The sequence below is a fragment of the Acomys minous genome, assembly GCF_964271855.1.
Source record: "Acomys minous genome assembly, chromosome: 5".
Taxonomy (NCBI): domain Eukaryota; kingdom Metazoa; phylum Chordata; class Mammalia; order Rodentia; family Muridae; genus Acomys; species Acomys minous.
Window position 1 is genome coordinate 18,525,168 of NC_140494.1, and position 13,726 is coordinate 18,538,893.

At 39.6% G+C, this 13,726-nt stretch overlaps 1 protein-coding gene across 2 annotated transcripts in view; it reads left to right on the forward strand.

Annotated features, from left to right (window-relative positions):
* MALRD1 (MAM and LDL receptor class A domain containing 1) overlaps positions 1-13,726 on the forward strand; it is a 562,786-nt gene that overhangs the window by 117,296 nt on the left and 431,764 nt on the right. For both annotated transcript variants that reach the window (XM_084782548.1, XM_084782549.1), the window contains exon 14: positions 7,719-7,836. In XM_084782548.1, coding sequence (XP_084638674.1) covers positions 7,719-7,836 — 118 coding nt within the window. The remainder of the gene's footprint in view (positions 1-7,718; positions 7,837-13,726) is intronic.

The following is a 13,726-nucleotide window of genomic DNA, read 5'->3' on the forward strand; positions in this document are numbered from 1 at the left end:
TTTCTCAGCCATTCAATATTCCTCTTTTGAGAATTCTCTGTTTAGTTCCAAGCCCCATTTCTCAATTGGGTTATTTGGTTTGGTGGTGTTTAATTTCTTGGGTTCTTTATATATTTTGGATATTAGACCTTTGTCAGATTTAGGGTCAGTGAAGATCTTTTCTCAATCTGTAGGCTATCACTTTGTTCTGTTGACAGTGTCTCCTGCCTTACAGAAGCTTCTCAGCCTCATGAAGTCCCATTTGTTAATTGTTGACTTTAAGGCCTGGGCTGTTGGTGTTCTGTTCAGGAAGTTGTCTCCTGTGCCGTGTGTTCCAGACTCTTCCCCACTTTTTCTTCTAACTGATTTAGTGTCTCTGGTTTTATGTTGAGGTGTTTAATCTACTTGGACTTGAGTTTTATGCATCGTGACAAATATGGGTCTACTTGCATTTTTCTACATGTTAGACCAGCACCATTTGTTGAAGATGCTATCCGTTTTCCATTGAATAGATTTGGATTCTTTGTCAAAAATCAAGTAACTATATGTGTGTGAATTCATATCTGGGCCTTTGATTCAATTCCAATGATCAACCAGCCTATAGTTGTGCCAGTACCATGTTGTTTTAATTACTATTGCTCTATAATACAGCTTGAGAATCCTTTATTGTATAGGATTGTTTTAGCTATTCTTGATGTTTTGTTTTTCCATATGAAATTGACAATTGATCTTTCAATGTCTTGAAAATATTTTTTAGGTATTTTGATAGGTATTGCATTAAATCTGTAAATTGCTTTTGGTAAGATGGCCATTTTTACTATGTTAATTCTCACGATCCACCAACAAGGGAGATCCCTCCATCTTCTGATGTCATCTTCAATCTCTTTCTTCAGTGATTTAAAGTCCTTCACTTGCTTTGTGAGAGTTTCTCCTAGATATCTTATATTGCTTGTGGCTATCATGAAGGGTGTATTTTTACTGATTTCTTCCTCTGCATGCTTGTTGTTTGTATATAGGAAGGCTACTGCCTTTTTGGAGTTAATTTTGTATCCAGCCAATTTGCTGAAGGTGTTCATTGGCTGTAGTAGTTCTCTGGTGGAATTTTGGGGGTCACTTATGTACACTATCATATCATCTGCAAATAGGGATAATTTGACTTCCTCCTTTCCCATTTGGAATCCTTTGATCTCCTTTTGATGTCTTATTGCTCTGGCTAGAACCAAAAGAACTATATTGAAGAGATATGGAGAAAGTGGGCAGCCTTGTCCAGTCCCTGATTTTAGAGGAATTTCCTTGAGTAGCTCTCTATTTAGTTTGATGTTGGCTATTGGCTTGCTGTATATAGCCTTTATTATGTTTAGGTATGTGCCTTGTATTCCCGATCTCTCTAAAACTTTAAACATGAATGGGTATTGGATTTGGCAAGTGCTTTTTCTGTATCTAAGGAGATGATTATGTGGTTTTTTTCTTTAAGTTTGTTTATATGGTGGATTGCATTGATGGATTTCCATACATTAAACCATCCCTGCATGCCTGGAATGAAGCCTACTTGGTCATGTGAATGATATCTTTGATATGTTTTTGTAATTGGTTTGCAAGTATTTTATTGAGTACCTTTGCATCTATGTTCATAAGAGAAATTGGTCTGAAATTCTCTTTTTTTTGTTGGGTCTTTGTGGGTTTAGGAATCAATGTGACTGTGGCCTCATATAATGAATTAGGTACTGTTCCATCCATTTCTATCTTTTGGAGTAGCTTGAAGAGTATTGGTATTAGCTCTTCTTTGAAGGTCTGGTAGAATTCTGTGCTGAAACCATATGGCCCTGCGATTTTTTTGGTTGGGAGACTATCAATCATTGCTTCTATTTCCATAGGAGAAATAGGACTATTTAATTTGTTTATTTGATCTTGATTCGATTTTCACAAGTGGAATCGATCAAGAAAATTGTCCACTTTCCTTAGATTTTCAACATTTGTGGCATATATGCCTTTAAAGTAGGATCTTATGGTTCTTTGTATTTCTTCAATGTCTTTTGTTATGTCTCCCTTTTCATTTCTGATTTTCTTTATTTGGATAGTGTCTCTCTGCCTTTTAGTTACTTTTGCTAATGGTTTGTTTATATTATTGATTTTCTCAAAGAACCAGCTCCTGGTTTTGTTGATTCTTTGAATTGTTCTCTTTGTTTCTAATTTATTGATTTCAGCCCTGAGTTTGATTATTTCTAGATGTCTATTCCTCTTAGGTGTTTCTGCTTCTTTTTTTTTCCCCTAGGGCTTCCAGATGTGTCATTAAGTTGCTTATGTGGGATGTTTCCAATTTCTTTATAAAGACACTTAGTGCTATGAATTTTCCTCTTAGCACCACTTTCAATGTGTCCCACAAATTTGGGTATGTTGTTTCTTCATTTTCATTGAATTTCAGGAAGTCTTTAATTTCTTTTTCTTTCTTCCCTTACCCAGATGTCATTAAGTAGAGAGTTCTTTAGTTTCCATGTGTGTGCACGTTTTTTAAATTCTGTTGTTGAAGACTAGCCTTAGACCATGGTGATGTGATAAGATACAAGCTATTATTTCAATATTCTTGTATCTGTTATGGCTTGCTTTGTGACCTATTATGTGATCAGTTTTGGAGAAGGTTCCATGGGGTAGTGAGAATAAGGTATAATCCTTTGTGTTTGGGTGAAAAGTTCTGTAAATATCTGTTAGATCCATTTGACTCATGGCATTGGTTAATGATGTTATTTCTCAGCTTAGTTTCTGTTTCAATGACCAATCTTTTAGCGAAAGTAGGGTGATGAAGTCTCCCACTATTGATGTGTGGGGATTGATGTTTAAGCTTTTTTAATAGTTCTTTTACAATCGTGGGTGTCCTTGTATTTGGAGCGTAGATGTTCAGAACTGTGATGTCATCTTGGTTAATTTTACCTTTGGTGAGTATGAAGTGTCCTTCATCATCCCTTTTGATTAATTTTGGTTGAAAGCCTATTTTATTAGATATTAACATGAGTACCCCAGCTTGCTTCTTGTGACCATTTTCTTGGAATATTTTTTCCAGTCTTTTACCTTGAGGTAATGTTTGTCCTTATGGGTGCGATGTGTTTCTTTAATGTAGAAGATTTTTGGATCTTGTTTATGCATCCATTCAGTTAGTCTGTGTCTTTTTATTGGATAGTTGATACCATTGATTTTGAGAGATATTAATGACAAGTGACTGTTAAGTCCCTTAATTTTAGATGTCAGTTACAGTAGACAGTTTTTGTGTTTTTGTGATGGTGTAGTTATCTATTTCATGTGTAGTTTTGGTTGTGGCTTGTCCCTTTGGGGTGGAGTTTTCCATCTAATAACTTATGTAAAGCCGGATTTGTTGATAGGTACTCGTTGAATTTGTTTTTGTCATGGAATATTTTGTTTTCTTCATCAATGGTTATTGATAGTTTCACTGGATATTGTAGTCTGGCTTGGCATCTGTGGTCTCTTAGGGTTTGCTGGTCCTCTGTCTAGGTCCTTCTGGCTTCTATGGTCTCTGCTGAGAAGTTGGGTGTAATTCTGATAAGTTTGCCATTGTATGTTACTATGCCTTTTTCTCCTGATGTTTTTAATATTTTTTCTTTGTTCTGTATATTTTGTGTTTTTATTATTATGTATCAGGAAGATTTTATTTTCTGGTCTAGTCTATTTGGTGTTCTGTAGGCCTCTTGTGTGTTTATGCATCTTCTTCTTTAAATTGGGGAAATTTTCTTCTATTATTTTGTTGAAGATGTTTTCTGGGCCTTGCAGTTAGGTCTGTTCTCTTTTCTCAATGTCTATTATTCTCAGGTTTCATCTTTTCATAGTGTCCTTGATTTCTTGGATATTTTGTGTCAGGAATTGTTCAGATTTAGCGTTTTCTTTGATGGGTTCAAGTTCTACAATTGTATCTTCTAGTCCTGAGATTTGTTCCTCCATTTCTTGGATTCTATTAGAGAAGCTCACTTCTGTGTTGCTTACTTTCTTCTCTAATGTCTCTTGTTCCCATTTTTCTTCTGTCTGTGTTTTTATTGCTGTTTCTATCTTCATCTTCAGATCTTTAACAGTTTTATTGATTTCCTTCATCTAGTTGTTTGTATTTTTCTGAATTTTTCCAGTGCCTCTCTATAGGCCTCTTTTATGTCTTCCATGTGTTTGGCTACATCTTTCTGCATTTGATTACAGATTTTATTAATTTCCTCCATTAAAATCTTCATTACTAAGGATTTGAGGTAATTTTCTTGTTTTCTGATTGTGTTTGAATACTCAGGGTTGCTTTCTTTGGGATAGCCGTGATCTGGAGATACCGAGTTGTTTTGGGTTTTGTTATTTGCATTCTTACACTGTCCTTTAGTCATCTTTCTATCTCTGATGTTGTGTGGTAGCTTCTGGTGTCATTCACTGGTCATTGAGAGTGGGTAGTAGATAAGTGATTATAGGTCTTATGCCCTTGACTGTGGGGATCAGAGAGTTCTTCTCTGGAACCAGCAGGTGACCTAGTTTCTGCTCCAGGAGACTTTATTCTACACCTTAAGCTCCTGACTGGGTCAGCAGAGGTAGGCTTCTGCTTGATCTCAGTCATGCTACTGAGGGGATTCAGACCAGCTGTGTTAGGGGCCATTGTTTAATTTTGTGTCCTGAACCCTCGGAGCAGTCTAGCCTTTCCCAAGCATGTAGGAGACCCTGCTGGGCCATGGGGACTGTGGCTTTATTTGCCCAATTGTCCAGGCTCGGACCACCGTGGTCCACAGACAGATTCCTGCCTGGATCAGTCTAGATAGCAGACCAGTCTACATTGCATGCCCCTAGTGGTTCAGTCCTCCTGAGCTGTGGCAGCAATTCAGACCACCTTCCGGACCCCCAGGGCAGTCCAGCTTCTCCCCCGAGCGTGGGAATCCCTGCCCGGCCATGGAGACTGTACTGGCCAGGCTTCAGCTGCCCAACTGTCCAGATCCGGACTGCTGTGCTCTGCAGATAGGTTCCTGCCCAGATCAGTCTAGATAGCCGACTAGTCTAGACTACGCACCTTCAGCGTTTCAGTCCCACTGAGCTGTGGCCTCAGTTCAGAACCCCTTCCAGACACCCAGGGCAGTCCAGCTTCTCCCATGAGCGTGAGAGTCCCTGCCAGGCCATGGAGACTGTGGCTTTATCTTCTCAATTGTCCAGGCCTGGACTGCAGACAGGTTCCAGCTCAGATCAGTCTAGATAGTAGACCAGCCTAGATTGCACACCTTTGGCAGTTTAGTCCCACTGAGCTCTGGCTGCAATTCAGATCCCCTTCCAGACCCTCAGGGCAGTCCAGCTTCTCCCACAAGTATGGTAGTCCCTGCCAGACCATGGGGACTGTCCGAGCTGGGTTCTATCAGCCCAATTTTGCAAGCTCAGTCGCTCTAGCCGGACCTGCCCAGACCGGGCAAACTGTTGCTGAGCACTGTGGGCTTTGCTGTGGCCTCTGGGGTTCCTCATGGACTGGGGTAGGGCGGGTGGGGGTGTCCAAAGACAGTTTACTTGTTTCCCTGAGACTTCCCCAGGCCAAGAGCTCTGGAGCACCATACCACACACTGCGCCTGGGCTATAGAGTCCGGCTGCACTCCACAGGTGAGTTCCATTCCAAAGCCTGGAGAGTGGGTTCAGGTCCTCCATGGGCTGTTGTTTGACCCAGGGCCAAGCCTGCCTGTGGTTTGCACTGTGCAGGACCCCACTCACCTAGTGTTCTCCAGTTCTTCCAGTCTGTGGCCCTGGTATCCGTGCGGTATATCAGATATAGTGTGTGGTAGGCACTGCCATAAGGTCCTGCATGCAGCAGGTTTTGGGGTTTTAAAAACCTAAACCACTTGCCATTCACAGTTAGCTATCCCTCCATCTCATGCTTGCGAATCAAGATAGAAGCTGTCAGCTATTGTCCCAGCACCATGTCTGGCTGCCTTTTGCCATGCTCTCTGTCATGATGGTCATGGACTCTAACCTTCTGAACCTGTAAGCCCCAATAAGCTCTTTGTCCTATGAGTTGCCTTGGTTATGATTTCTTATTACAGCAATAGAAAGATAACTAAGATGGAAAAAGTAAGTAATAAAAATAGTATGCCAAAGGGAATATGTGTCCACTAACAAAAGCAACACTAAAATGTGTGAATGTTGGGTATAAGTGGAGAGAAATTGCATACTTATTTATCCTAAGCTATTTTTCTTTTAAATAACATCATTCAATTAGACACTACTAAGATTGTGCTAACTTATCCAATTTATTCTTTTCCATTTATTATCCTGTTAATTGGTTGATGTCTAAAATCCTTTACGTACTTAATGCCTAAAGGTTTCCAGCATTATGTTCAGCATCCCTTGCTTTTGGTTGGGTTGCAATCTCAATTATCGTCAGAGTTTAACCTAATTTTGTGATGCATATCAGCTATGCCCTTTGTGGTTGGTGGAGATCACAAAATTAGGATAATAAAAGCAAATTGGAACAAAAGTGCCTATCAAGTTTGATTTCACATAGGCCACAAAGACCTAAAGTCACCCCTTTTAAATGCATGGGTTCAACGAGTAAGGGCAGATAAACAGAAATATATGGTTGAACAAAAATATGTCATGTAACGGAGATAAGGTTAAAAGGAACTTCACCAAGCCTCATTATTCAGGTTCTTTTTGGCTCTTCTATGTAGGGATCTTTCCTTCAGTTATGGAGCAGGTCCTCTGTCACATTGTGATAGTGTGACCTATTTTTAAGAGAGGTAGCTTCAAGATTTCCATACAGCTAGTGACCAAATGTAAAGGCAACACTGTCAGAATGACGTCTCAAATGTCAGAAAGGGGGAAGCAGGTTTTGAGCCTTAACATAAGTAAAGTGTTATTCTCTTGATATTAAATATTCTCAGTGATAGGACAAAGCTATAGCTAAGATGTGTGTGCAAAGACTGTATCATTTAGCTACCTCCTTAGGGCTCTGAAATACTCCACCTCTTTCTCTCTCCTCTTCATCTTCTTCTCCCCTCCTCTCACTTTCTCTCTCTTCTCTGTGTCTTTCTCCTTTCCTCTTCCCTTCATATCTTTTCCAGCCTTCTTCCTCTCCTTATCTTCTCCGCTTCTCTGTTTTTCTCTCTCAATCGTTCCTTCCCTTTTGTAGTAGAATAAACATGTTATAATGTGAGTGACTAATAGGAAAGAAAACAAAAGTATGCCAAGCCACCATTCAGAGTTTTGGAGTAAAAATAAATAGATGCCTCCTGACGCTTAAGTAAATGAATATAATGAGGGTTTACGTGGATAATGACTGTATCTTTATCACATACAAGTGTGTTCCTATATTTATACATAATATATATGTATCTTTAAATATTCAGATGTGAAAATGAATCACTCTAGCCAAAGCATTATAATGAATTTATATCTCAATTAAATTGAATTGTAAACCACACAGTTGATTACCCTGAAGAGATCATTTTAAATGCATATGACTCTTAATAGGTCCAATGGGAAGTATGCCCTTCACTGGTGATGAATGTTGCAACTTTCAACTTAAACAAGGTTACCTACCATATTCGGGTTATATAAGAGGCTGTCAAAGCAGCTATGACTCTGTAACTTTATAATTTGAATGCTCAGGTCACAACAATTTTCTAAAATTAGATTGAAAAATTGAACAGGTGTTAATGAGTTTCTAGATTGAAAGAAAATGATCTTAAGGTTTTACTTCTATAGTATATTTTTAATAACCTTATTTTCTGCAATACCAGTTAATTTTAGAAGCTACTGTTCTGTCATCAAATGCTACTGTTGCTGTAGATGACATCAGCATATCCCAGGAATGTGAAATTTCATATAAGTCACTTCGTAGTACCAACATAGAAAAAGGTAAGATTATTTTTCTTTGGGTATTGTAACGTTAAACATTCAAGCAATTTGTTTTTATTTTTTAAAGTACATTATAGTCACTAATTCTTAAAACAGGATGCAGATTTATATATTTTTAAATGTTAAGTAATTTTATTTACCCAACAAATGTTTTATTGTTTTAAAGCCAATTTTGCTGTTTTTATATTTTCACATCTTATTCTTTTCTCTGGTCCCTTGCTTTGCACCATTAGCACCCTTCTCCATGAGTCCTTCCTTCTCCATTCATATCTTCTAGAATAAGTGTCCGGTCCCAGCCTGTGGAAAAATCGAATCAGGGTTCACCTGAAAGAGGGAGTGGGGATTGAAAGTACGATACAGAGATGTGAGAGATAACAAATCAAGTCAGGAAATTTCTGATCAAGATTCACTTTATTGCTGACTAGCAGGAAGATATATAGGGCAAGGTCAATAGGATCTATTCTTATCTCACTCACCCTAGCCCCTGGGCAAGAATGCAATAGCCTAAATCTCTCCCTGTAGAACTTCCTAGTTCTCTGAGTAGTTCCTTGTAAGAACTTCCTAGATCCTCTGGGTGGTTCCAAGTTGAGCATGATGAGATGTGGCGGAACCGAGTCTTGTGCAAGCCTTATGCAGATAAGCACGACCGCTGTGAGTTCCTGTAAGGGCCATGTCATGTCCAGGTGACAGTGTTTGTTAAACATCTCCCCATCTTGGCTCTTATATTCTTTATGGTATTTCTTCCATGACGTTCCCAGAACTTTAAAGAGAGTGTTATAGCTGTTGTAGTTGGGGTAGAGCTTGTCACCATTACTCAGTCTAAGTACTTTGGCCAATTACTTAGTTCTTCATTAACCACAGACTGCTGAAGCAAGGAGCTACTCTGAGAAAAGAAGGATCCAGAACTAATGGGTAGGTGTAAAGTTGAGTATTTTGAAGTAGGCTTGACAGTATGATTGCTTAACAAAATGATAGAAGTAGGCTCTTCCTTAGGACCTAAGACATCCTGGTCAAGTTTATAGAACCAGAAGTGAGTTCCTTTCTATGAAATAAACCTTAAACTCAATGAGAAACACTATTCTAAAGATTATTAAAATACAATCATAGTTAGAGGGCTTCCTCTTCAGTCTCTATCGGAGTCTCAACTAGCGTCCCCTTCATGTCCTCCCAGAAGCCTACATTGACTTAGGTCTCTAGCTTGTCATGTTCCTCCCCACAGTTTCTCTTTCCCCTGCAGGCCCTCTGCCCCACCATCCCTGCTCTCTCTCCCTAGGCCTGATCTCCACCCTCATTTCTGTATGCGCTCCCTCTCCTACCTGGTTCCCTCTCTTCAACCCCTACATATTTCTATTCTATTTCCCCTTCTGAGTGAGACTCATGCATCATCCCTTGGGTCCTCCTTGTTACTTAGCTTCTTTAAATCTGTAAATTTTAGTATGTTTATCCTGTAGTTTATGGCTGAAATCTGCTTAAAATGAGTACATACCATGTATGTCTTACTGGTCTGGGCTACTTCACTCAGGATGAACTTTTCTAGTTCCATTCATTTGTCTGAAAATTTCATGATTTCTTTGTTTAATAGCCAAGTAATATTCCATTGTATAAATGTACCATAGTTTCTTTCCATTCTTCTGTTGAAGGACATCTAGGCTGTTTCCATATTCTGGCTTACAAATAAACCTGCTATAAACATAGTTGAGAAAATTTCTTTGTTGTATGATGGAGCATCTTTTCAGTATATGCCCCGGAGCTGGGTCCTGAGGTAGAACTATTTCCAATTTTCTGAGAAAGTGCCAGATTGATTTCCAAAGTGGTTGTACAAGTTTGGCTCCCATCAGCAATGAAGGATTGTTCCCCTTATTCCACATCCTCACGAGCATGTGCTGTCACTTGAGTTTTTTTTTTTATCTTAGCCATTCTGATGGGTGTAAGATGTAATCTCAGAGTCCTTTTGATTTGCCTTCCCCTGATGACTAAGGAAAATGAGCATTTCTTTAAGTGCTTTTCTGATACCCTCTAAATAGACAAGACTTCTAGTAGTGGGAGGAGAGCACCAATTCCCACAGAACAACTTTGACCCAAAACTTACCCTGCTTATAAGGCATGCAGGGATAAACATAGAGCAGATAGAGCAGAGAATAAGACAATGTCCATCCAATGCCTAGCCCAACTCAAGATCCACTGCATGGGAGGGAGCCTAGCAGAGTTGTCTTCTGAGAGGTTTTGCCCAGCAGCAATTTAAAACAGAGGCTGAGTCTCACAGCCAAACTTTAGGTGATATGTAGGGAGTCTTGTAGAAAAGTGAAGGGAAGGATAAATGAACCTAGAGATGATAGGAAATCTATAAGAAGACTAACAGAGCCAACTAATCAGGCCCAGAGGGGCTTGTGGAGACTGAAGCACCCACCAAGGACCATGCATGGACTGGACCTAGGCTTTGTACACAGATGTAGCCTATGGGTAGCTTAGGCTTCATGTAGGTCCTCTAGTAAGAGGAGTGGGAGTCTCTCAGAAATGGACTCTGTTGCCTGCTTTTTGATCACTTCGCTCTGGTGGGACTAGGCCATAGGGGAAGAGGAATCATTTAGTCCTGATATGACCTGATCATCTGGGGTATGGGCTCCCCTTTTCTGAAGAATAGGGCAAGAGGAATGGGGGAAGAGGGAGGGGGGAGTATATGACCACGGTATAAAGTGAATTAATAAGTAAGTTTATTAAAATACAATAATAAACAAAAAGGAACTTGGATGGAGGTACACTACAAGAAAGGATAATGATTCTCCCAGAAGTTATGAGTCAGATGTGGGCTATCTCTGTAGGCATTGTTGGCCATGGAGGGTACTTGGGTCCCTCAAAGACAATTTCCATTGTTCTTGACTATCTACCAGAACTTGTTAGTATAACTGCTATTGTTGCAGGCGCTGTCACACATTTTGATCATAGACCATCAAACAATTAAACTCAAGCTGAGTGGCAAGCTTCTTCCACACTGGCTAAATGTCATAGTTCCTCAGAAAGTGCTATGCAGGATCGTTGGGGGAACATGTCATCAGTAGCATTACTCACCTGTGAGCCCTGAATGACATAATTTGTGTGTATGTATATGTGTGTGTGTGTGTGTGTGTGTGTGTGTGTGTGTGTGTGTGTATGTGTGCGCGCGCGAGCACTCGGGCCTTCCTGGCTGCTGAGGATGCTAAGATTAGACAACTGCTGGGAATCATTGCCTTTAGGACCAACCTGTGCTGCTACACACACACACACACACACACACACACACACACACACACAGAGAGAGAGAGAGAGAGAGAGAGAGAGAGAGAGAGAGAGAGAGAGAGACAGACAGACAGACAGACAGACAGACAGACAGACAGACAGAGACAGAGACAGAGAAAGTGAGAGAGACAGACAGAGACAGAGACAGAGACAGAGAAAGTGAGAGAGAGCACACTGTTCTCTATTGAGATCTAGAATAAAGAGTCTACTTTAAAAGTGAATACTTTTTACTTAAAAATGAAATTTATGGGCTATACTTTCATATATATATATATATATATACATATATATGCAAAAGTAAAATTTGGATGGTTAATATTTTTATTTAATTTTATATTATTTATTTAATTTTAATAAATTAACACATAATAAATGTGTATGTTTATGGGTATGATTTTCCAATATATGGATACAGCATATACTGAATAAATAAGGTCACTTAACACTTCTACCTCCTCAGTATTGGAGCTCTTGGATCTATCTATCTATCTATCTATCTATCTATCTATCTATCTATCTATTTATCTATTATCTATCATCTATATTCTACCTACCTACCTATTTATCTATCATATATCCATCTATGTATCATCAGTTATTTTCTATCTATTCCTGCTAACACCATCTTCACCAATCCCTATATATGAAAGGTGGTATTTTCCTACTTTTTGCTGTCTTTTTCATTTTACTGGTGTGGATATTTTCACTGTGTTATTGTCTATATATCATACTTAAAGCCCAAAGAGGCCAGAAAAGAGTGTGATTCTATAGCATTTACAACTGGAGTTACTAATGTTTGTGAGCCGTCATCTAGGTCCTGGAAATAGAGCCCAGGTCTTCTAGAAGAGCAGGAAGGGCTCTTAACGACTGAGCCATCTCTCCAACCCATGATTATCCTCCCCCTACTTTTGTGTATCTTACTTCTTACATATTTACAGATATGTTGTTACATGTTCTCTATCAGGTTGTTTTCAAATTTGTGGATAATAAATGATTAAATGAGACATAGTAATTGTTATGTTGTCACAATTACCTACTTACTTTTAAATTCTAGTTTTCTACTTGATGGGATATGAATATGCATAATATTTAACATGTTATGTGCCAAGAATTGTGAATGTTCTGAAAGTTTACCCTCTCTGTAAATTAACGACTTCACACACTGCAATTCCTGGGATACTGGTGGAAGAAGGGAATTCCTGCCTTAAGCAGATGACCTCATCTTTGAGAATATGGTAGTCAGTGTGGGCATTAGGTCTGAGCTGCTCTTTCTTGACGCTTTACATGGAGAACACAAAAATGCAGGGGTGTGTGTATATGAAGTAGGTTTACAAAGCAATTGGGGATCTCAGGCTTATACAGCCCAATTCTTTTACAATAGACTGCATACCAACTTGTTTATGCAAACCAACTTGGATTTTATGAAAAGTTCACCTTTGTTACATAGGATAGTCAGTTGCCCTGTGCAGAGCATAGCTATTTGCTATTTAATTATCCTTGAAAGAACAGTCTTAAACTAAAAGCTAGTCAATGATTGCTTGCTATCCTAGGTGGGTGCCGAAGCATGAAATATGCATGTAGAATTGACTATTAAAAGAATCCCTACTGGATACATCATAGGATTCTTTTAAATACGTATTACAGTTATAAGTTTTGGGTTTTTAAAAAATACTACTCAGCTATAAAAAACAAACAAACAAAGGAATCCAGAAATTTGTGGACAAATGGAGGAAATTAGAAACGATCATACTGAGTGAGTTAACCCAGAAGCATCAAGACTCACATGGTATATACTCACTTATAATTGGACATTAGCCCAAAAGGCATGCCCCATGAGTGTCTTCACTTACCAGGAGATTGGGACAGATGTAGGTCATCCTACTGGGACTCTAGGTAAGAGAAATACTGGAGATGGGCTAATAGAAGGATCCAGAGGATCTTAGAAACCTACAAGAAGAACATTGTAACAGGTGGATCAGGGCCCAGGGGTGTCTCCTCAAACTATTGCACTAACCAAGGACAATACAAGTAGTAAACACTGAACCCCTACTCTGATCTAGTCAATGGACAAGACATCCTCCACAGTTATGTGGAGAGCAGGGACTAGCTCTGATATGAGCTCTGGTGCCCCATATTTGATGACCTCCCCTTGGTAGGGAGCCTTGGTGGCACTTAAAGAAATAATAGGCAGACTACCAAGATGAGACTTGTTAGCCTGTGACCATAAGTGGGGGAGGAGATCCCCCTCGGGCATGGACCTAAGGGAGGGTAATAGGGTGGGGGTAGGAGGGTAGGAGGAACGGAAGGATACGAGTGATGCGAGAACAGTTGAGCTGTAATCTGAATAGATTAATTAAAAAATAATTTATTCAAATTACATCCCAATTGTTCTCCCCTCACTTGTATCTTCCCTTCCCACTCCCTCTTTCACCCTATTTCCCTCCTCTAGACCTCTGACATAAGGAGATCTTTTCCCCCACCATATGATCACAGCCTATCAGGTCTCTTCTGGATAGCCTGCTTACCCTTCTTCTGAGTGCCACCAGGCCTCCCCACCAAAGGGAAAGTGGTCAAATAGGGGGCACCAGAGTTCATGTCAGAAGCAGTCCCTGCTCTC